General features: G+C 33.4%; 1 protein-coding gene across 1 annotated transcript in view; it reads left to right on the top strand.

Moving 5' to 3' along the window:
• Positions 1 to 8,789, top strand: part of LOC106870206 (glucocorticoid-induced transcript 1 protein) — a 40,920-nt gene that overhangs the window by 11,305 nt on the left and 20,826 nt on the right. Inside the window, exons 3-4 of the mRNA XM_014916208.2 lie at positions 2,019 to 2,240; positions 8,356 to 8,409. Coding sequence (XP_014771694.1) covers positions 2,019 to 2,240; positions 8,356 to 8,409 — 276 coding nt within the window. The remainder of the gene's footprint in view (positions 1 to 2,018; positions 2,241 to 8,355; positions 8,410 to 8,789) is intronic.

The following is an 8,789-nucleotide window of genomic DNA, read 5'->3' as shown; positions in this document are numbered from 1 at the left end:
AAACAAAAGTACTAATGCAGCTTAATTATTGATATACGGATAAAGGTGTTTTCTGCATATAGATTTATTCATCACCATACATCGATTGTTAATAGAAAGATATATTTTTCTTAATTTTGAGAGTTGAGAAAGATTAAACTAATCAGATAAACCAAATTCTCAGCTGTCGATATTTCTTAAGTTTATCAACAGGTTAATTTTCACAATGAAACTAAAATATATGTTTATTAAACACATTGTGTGTATGTGTGTGTGCGTGTGTGTGTGTAAAGGTAGCAAGTTGGTAGAATTGTTAGCATGCCAGACAAAAAGTACTTAGTGGCATTTCTTCCAGCTCTACATTCTGAGTTCAAATTCTGCTGAGGCCAACTTTGCTATTTATCTTTCTGGGGGTCAATAAAATAAGTGTCAGCAGAACACAGGGATCAGTGTAATTGACCAATCCCTTCCCCCAAAACTCCAGGCCTTGTGCCTATAATAGAAAGAACACACACACACACACACATACACACACACACACACACCAGTGAGGCATGGTTGAATGAAGATTCTGTGTGCTACTTAACCATACAAGATTGTTAAAATAACTACTAGACAAAGTCCTGGGGTTGATTTAATTGGCTAAAACCCTCAAATGTGATGTCTTAACCCAGCAGTAGTTTAAAGTTTGAAACCAGTAAAGAATTTTTAAAAAAAAGATACTTGCACTAACATGCTATCTTAAAGATAGTATATTTGCAGTGACATGGGCTTTACTCATTAACTTTGTAGAGATCAGTTCCTAATCTCTTGAAATTTTCTCCCTTTTTCTTTGAGAGTTACTTTCAATTGCCACTTTTTCTTAAAAATTTTTCTCAGAGATAACTTTCAATTAAGAATTTTTGTTCAGATCATTTCCAGCTTCTCTCATACACCCTTATATAATGTGGGGTAGACATATGCATGTATCTCCTGTGCCTGTGTCTCTATCTTATTTTAGCCTCTCAACACCTGGCATAAAGCTACCTCACTCTCTTGTATAATTCAACTCCATTAAGGGTCTTGTCTTTGTGTCGCAAATTACTTCACTACTTCACTGGTGCCCATGTTACATACATACGTATGCACACATATACACACACTGCCTTCTAGCACCACTGACAAGGCTGGATGTCATTGCTAGTACTAATAAATTATAAAATGTACTGAATCTCTTTAATGGTTTCTGATAAGCAGTTGATATATATAACTATTTATCTATCTTTTGTCTATGTTTTTGGTCTTGCAAAATTCTTGATGTGAAATTATGTGTTGAAACAGATATTGTTATAGGATACACATGGGATGGAAAGTTGCTGAAGAGGTCACAGGATGTGTGACAAAAGATTTCAGACAAAGGACCTTAAAATATGAATAATAATAGAGCTGAAATGAAAACCAAGTATATAGTGTGTATGGTTAATTGGTAAAAATATGACCATCCCCAAACATAACAATGTTTATCCATCCATCTTGGCCCAATGTTCCTGGAAAGGTCATATGAATAGAGGCACCTTCTCCATAGGTTCTTCTCTGAAGCAAACATCATTAGACTTTCGAAATGAATTCCTAAGTATGACCAACTAAGACTATAGATATTATCCAACCAGCTCATTCTTGGCCTACCCCACAGTTTCCTGTCAGCTGACTCAGCTTGAAGAACTTGTCTCGCAATTCTTTTCTGCAACATTCTAAACACATGTCTCTAGTAATGCCTGAAAGAGTACAAGTGTGAATGTAAGCACCTGAAAGGGGATCCCTCCAAAGATCTCTGGAGTAACATTACTCAACAGTCTGTGTAACTCAACAATCAGGGTGTCTCTCCATGTGAGTTGTTTCTTCTCCCCATTGAAAGGTCACAGCTTCAGTACAATTTATTAATTAGGGAAAAAAAAAAATTGTGAGCTATTGTTGATAATGATGATAATGTCTATAATTTTAAAATATTTTGTTTAATAATTTGCATAATTTATGTATTCTATAAAATTTGTCTTTTTCAGCTCATTAGACAACATCTACAAAAAAACAAAGAAGGAAGCAAACAACCCAATTCTTCAAAACTTAGACATAGTCCTGTATCTGCAAATCATTGTGCATTAACATCAAGCCAATCAACCAATGTATTCAGCCAACCAAAGTCAATATCACCTAGTATCAATAATAATAACAATAAAGCTACCATGCCTAGGTATCAAAGAAATAGTGTAGAAGGTTTAAACACAGTAAGTCATTTATTCATTTATTTATCTATTTATTTCACTACTATTTTGTTATTTTAATGTCTTATTCAGAGGAGCAAGACTAGCACATATGACCCCTTTTTAGGGATTCTGTAAGTGGTGAGAGTTAAGGAAGAAGTTATCCTTTGATCAGAGTTTTACTTGAAGGTTTGCAACATAGTGGAATCTGCTAAAGGCATCCAAGGACCAGGTAGTGATGGATTAAGTCCATCATCTCTGCTTTATGCTGTTGAGTTCAGTGTCATGTAATTATCAGCCTATCAAGGTCACTTTTGCCTTTTATCAACTAATATTGATAATATATATATATATATATATAAAACAGTAAATACACTGTGGGTGAAGGTGTGTCGCTTAGTGGTTCGGGTGTTAGATTCATGATCATATGATTGTGGCTTCAACTCCTTAACTGGACAATGTGTTGTGTTCTTGAGTAAAACGTTTCATTTCATGCTGCTTCAGTCCACTCAGCTGGGAAAAATTAGTAATCCTGTGACGGATCAGCATCCCATCCAAGGAAGAGTATATGTGCCATGGAAACCAGGAAACCAGCCTTATGAGTTTATATGACTTGGAAAGGGTTCTTATCCTTTATTTTATATCTAACTACAGTGTGTTGTGCCTGTAAACAATTTCACATCATGCTTACATGAAACCGGAAAACATTAAAACAAATATTGTAACATGTATAAATGCAGATGTGGCTCTGTAGTTGAGAAGCTTGCTCCCCAACCATGTGGGCTTTGATTCAGTCCCACTGCACGGAACCTTGGGCAAGTGTCTTCAGTTAAAGCCTTGGGCTAACCAAATCTTTGTGAGTGGATTTGGTATGTGGAAATTGAAAGAAAGATTCATGCATGCATGTATGTATGTTTCTGAGTGTATTTATGTCTACCCTTGTCTTGGTAATGTGTGATGATGGCAAATGAGTGTTACCATCATACAAGCAATGTTGTTGTTTGTTTCCTATCTTTAGTCAAAAACATATCTAGCTATGGGGAAATATTACCTTATCTGGAAAGTGGTGAGGTTTGTAACAGGAAGGGTTGTAGAAAATCTGCTGCAACAAATTCTTTCTAACTTATGCAAGCATGGGAGTGGATTTTAAACAAGGATGATGACCGGATTAGCTGTAGAGGCAGATGAGAAGGATGTGTTGTTGCATGCATATGTTTTGTTTTTTAACTGGGTCAATGTTGATTGAGCAAGCCTCTTATCAGATGTTTTCTAGTTATGACCGACTCTGTCTTTTCAGAAATAAAACGACATTAGGAAACAAACTGGCAGAATTGTCAGAGCAGAGAATAAAATATCTTGTAGTTATTTGTCCTGGTTGTAAGCCTTTCATCCTTTTGGGGTTCAATAACGTAACCAGTCCCTCATCATCATCATCATCATCATCAACATTTAACATCTGTCTTCCATGCTGGCATGGGTTGGAAGGATTGATGGGAACTGACAAAGCCAGGTTCTGTACCATGTTCCATAGTGTTTTTGGCTTGATTTCGCAGCTGGATATCCTTCCTAACATCATTAACTTTACAGAGTGTACTGGATGCTTTTTATGTGGCACCATCACCAGTGCTTTTTATGTGACACCAACACCCACACCAATGTTGTTTTACGTGGCACCTTGGTTTTAGGATCTCAATTCTGTTATGGTGGGCGGGTCTTCTTGATTAAAGAAAGAAAATAAGATACTTACTCCAGGACAATGGTTGCTGATATTGTTAACAGTTTGGAAATCAGATGCTTTGCAATATGTGTTCTGGTTCTTTGTATCCTGAGTTCTTGGGTGGTACCAGTTTCAAAATAATTTACTCTCTTCCAGTTTCAGAGACCTTGGAAGAAAACAAAAAAAATAGGAGGTTATGGGTGCTCTCCTACTTTCTCTGACTAAACTATATATATATATAAAAACTTATCCAATGTATTCTTTTTTCTTTTAACCCTTTAGTATTCAGATTACCCTGTCAAATGATATGCTCATTTATTCAAATTGTTTTGAATTAATCATGTATTGTCTTGTAACTTTGAGATTTCAATGATATAATTGCTGATTTTTAGAATGACATTGTAGCATAAGTGTGTGAGGCAGGATCTAGCCTGTTTGAATATAAAACAGGTAGAATATTTAAGCTGGATATGGCTAGTTTAAATGCAAAAGGGCTAAATGTTAGGAGGCAAGTTGCCAGGGATTTCGTTGTTATTTCTAGCATGCTATATGTGTTTATTTTATGTCTGTCCCACGTGAACATACATTGAATAAACACACGTGTTTGTAAATAGAATACTTTCTATACCTATAAAAAAAAAAAAGATTGAATACAACCTGTGTTTGACAATTTCACAGGTTTATCTTTAGATATTTTATAATATTTCCCACAGTTTTCATCTTCAGGTATATTTATTTTGTATATTTAATATACAAGTTAGTCTAAAACATTTTACAGCTTGCAAGGTGAGATATTTTGCCAACATGAGTATATAATGTTTTCCAGAAACAATGAAATATTCCCAATGAGTTACATTTTATTTTGCTTGCATCTAATCTAATATTAAACCAAGTTTATTTTAGCTCTTATATTGCTTATTGTTTTATTCATTTTCTTCAATTTTGTTTTGTAAAAACTGAGAGAAGCTTATGCTTTTCTCATAATTTTTAAGAAGGTGGGGTATGATTTGGGGAAGATCTGGTTGCTATTTCTGTCAGGTTCATAAACTATGTAGAGGCTACTTCTTTGGTACACCTTTGAGGATGAAGTTTCTTCACCCAAAAGGTAGTTTCAAGAGTATGTGTAAGTGGTGTGATGTTGTATGAGAATGAGATATTGGCATTGAAAGTGGAAGATCTTAGGTGCTGAAGAAAAATGAGTTAAGACTGATCTGTTAGGTGTGTCATGATAATTTGTATGAAAAAAGCAGAACATAAGTGTACTGACTGAATTGTTTGGTTTGAAACACACTAATCCTTTAGCATTCACATTATTCTGTCAAAAGTAATGCTTATTTATTGATATTGTTTTGAATTAATCATGAATTATCTTGTAGCTATGAGATTTTGATGAGGTAACATTAATTTTTTTAAATGGTATTGTAAGGTTGGTATGAGAAACCAGATTTGACCTGTTTGAATGTAAAAACAGATAGACTATTTTGGCTGGAAATGGCTGGTTTAAGTATTCAAGGTTTAACTAATATATATGCAGTAGAGACAGTTAGTGGTTCAGACACTTGAAATAAATTGAATATGAATGAAGTAGTGTTGTCATTGAAAAGTATTGATGTTAGAGGAACATGGGAGAAGACATAGGAGAATATGATATTTATAAGTTATTCAGAAAAAAAAATATAATCTAAATAGACAACTTATAAAAAGTTTATATTATTGTTATTCTGCTTGTCATGAGTGAAAAGTAAAATATATGAGTTCAACTTCTATGGAATGGAATTGAGAATATAACAAGTGTAGCTGTGTGGTAAGAAGGATACTTCCCAACCACATGGTCCCAGGTTCAGTTCCACTGGGTGGCACTTTATGCAAGTGTCTTTTACTGTAGCCTCAGGCTGATCAAAGTCTTGTGAGTGGATTTGGTAGCCAGAAACTGAAAGAAGCCTGTTGTATGATGTGTGTGTGTGTCAGTGTTTGTCTCCCACCACCAATTGGCAACCAGCATTGGTGTGTCTATGTCTCCATAACTTATCAGTTGGCAAAAGAGGCTGATAGAATAAATACCAGGCTTAAAAAGAAAATAAGTACTGGAGTTGATTAATTTGACTAAAATTCCTCAGGGTGGTGCCCCAACCATGCACTGAAACAAGTAAAAAGGAAAAAAAAAAAAGTAACCAGGTTATTGTATACAATACTCAGATGCACTACAACTTGTTGAAAAATGGTAAAATAGGGAACAGAAACCAGCAATAAGTAAAGACAGCAACAGAACCCCAAAATGCATGCACAGTACACAGATTAAAACACAGAGTACAGTAAAGTGAACAGTTCAAGAGCTGTAAAGAGAAAAGAGTGCATAAGCATGTCAGATGTAGTGTTGGTGAATTTCATGAAACTTGGAATTTTAGAAGGGCACAATATACTGACATGGATAGCTTATTCTATGCTTCAGCAATTCTGAGTGTAGTTTGTGATCAAATTCAAGTGTTATGTTTTAACCCTTTAGCATTCAGATTTACTTTGTCATATGTAATACTTGTTTATTCACATTGTTTTGAATTAGTCATGTGTTATTTTGTAGCTTTGAGATTTTGATAATGTGATTATATGTTTTTAGAATGACCTTGTACGGTAGGTGTGAAAGACCAGATCTGGCCAGTTTGAATATAAAACAAGTAGAATATTTGGGTTGGATATGATCGGTTTAAATGCTAAAGAGTTAAACTATGGACTAAAATCAGGGATGCAATTGAAATGTTCTTCATAGTGAAATAATGTTAAGAAGATCTATAAATTTATGCATCAAAATAGAAATATGAACATTAGGAAGACATGCACTTTCTGTGGGTCCTAGTATTTTACTGATTCTTTTTATAAAATCATTCATTTGCAAGTTTAAATTTGAAGGAAATGGGCTAGATAACTCTTGATACTGAATTAAATTCCATGAATATTTGAAGTAATGTTTGATAGTTCATTCCTTATATTCCTTCTTTATAAAATCTAATTTTGAATTTTGCTTTGATTGCAGAATAATATGAGAATCTTGTATTATAAAAAAGTAGATTGTTTTAATTGGATACTGAAATTATGTCACTTATTTAATTATTCTACCCTATGATCACTCCTCCACCAAAATTAGGTTATTCAAAGAAGATTTTTCTATAAATATTTTTGTTTAACATGTGACTTAAAATCATTTGACTATTGTTGTTTAGCCTTAGGTATTAACTTTGCTGGCTCTGATCCACTGTGATCAAATGTGTTCCAGTTGTGATTATTCCTCTTTTACTCAGACAGTACCTCTAGGACTACATAATCAAATGTGTCCTATTTTTTTAAAGACAGTGCAATATGGTTTGAGGGATGTTTGGCTGCTATATTTAGTAGGTCAAGAGACTGTTTCATCGACTTAGTTATTTAATTCCATATAGCCCCTGATTGTGCAAACTAATGTTCAAAGGCATCTATGCCTTGACCATCCCATTTTTATTTCAGGTACAGTTTACTCAGAACTGCTACTTTTAATATGTCTTGTGACCATGTAGTGGTTCCTTCATTAGCTCATTACTGACTTAATTGTAATTAGAGGTGGTTTTAGAACCCATGATTCGTTAGCCTCATTAACTTTTTTTGTGTTATCTAATAGTGTTATGTTTATTTTAGTTCCAAACAGAGTTTATTAATTCTTTCTTTAATTATTATTGTAAATTAAGTAGGTTTTTTTTTTAAAGTAATTAGGAGTAAATATAGAAACATTTATTCCTATTATAGTATGTGAAAAAAGTTGTAGTTTAAAATAATAATTATTTTAAATATGTAACTTCCACATAGTTTTGGGCATGGTCTCATTCTATGGCATCTTGGGCAAATATTTTCTTCTATAGCTTCATGCTGACTAATACCTTATGAGTGGAATTGGTAGCTGCAATCTGTGAGACACTCAGTTATGTGTGTGTGTATGTGTGTGTAATACTAAATCTAAATGAAATTGGATGTCAAAGAAACCTAATGACCTGAGATGCTAATAATGTTAATAAGAATACTAAAATGTGAAGCCATAGAAGTTGTTCTTATTGAAGTTAATTGAAAAAGTTCTTTGTATGGGAGAGGTAATGTTAATTCACATGTATGGCTAATCAGAAGTGAATGGTAAAAGTGGCTTACTATATTGGTATAAATGCATATTGGGTGGAGATGTTATGGATGTTGGCAGTGAAGGGTTACTTAGAGTTGGATTTATAAAGAATTGAAAACAGGTTTTCAAAAGGCAATTCAATAAAATTGAGATAATGAGATACAGAATATCATGAAACTATTTAACCCATACTAACAAGGAAAAATAAAATTTAAATAATGTTGATTTGGATGCGTATAGTGTATATCTACATTCTAAATTTCATTTTTACTTTTTTCATTTTTCAGGAGATTGAAAAGTTAGTTTTAAAATCTATTTCCTTAATGGAAGATGAAGATAATGTATGTATATTAATAATTTTTTTAATATAATTATTCTGTTTTTTGTTCCAATACAATTTTTCTTTTATTTTTGGAAGCATTATAAACAACCATAATAATAACAATGATGATGATGATAATAATAATAATAATAATAATAATAATAATAATAATAGGAGCAATATTTTATCTCCAACTTAATTTTCATGTTTTTATTTGATTGATATGAAGGCACGGAGATGGCTCTAGGTGCAGGTGTAACTGTGTGATTAAGGAATACACTTTCCAATCACATGGTCTCAGGTTCAGTCCTACTGTGTGGTGGCACCTTGGGCAAGTGTCTTCTACAAAAGCCTTGCTAGTGGATTTGGTAGACAGAAACTGAAAGAAGCCTATTATAT

The sequence above is a fragment of the Octopus bimaculoides genome, chromosome 4 (assembly GCF_001194135.2).
Source record: "Octopus bimaculoides isolate UCB-OBI-ISO-001 chromosome 4, ASM119413v2, whole genome shotgun sequence".
Taxonomy (NCBI): Eukaryota; Metazoa; Mollusca; class Cephalopoda; order Octopoda; family Octopodidae; genus Octopus; species Octopus bimaculoides.
This window is presented reverse-complemented; position numbering and strand designations above follow the sequence as displayed.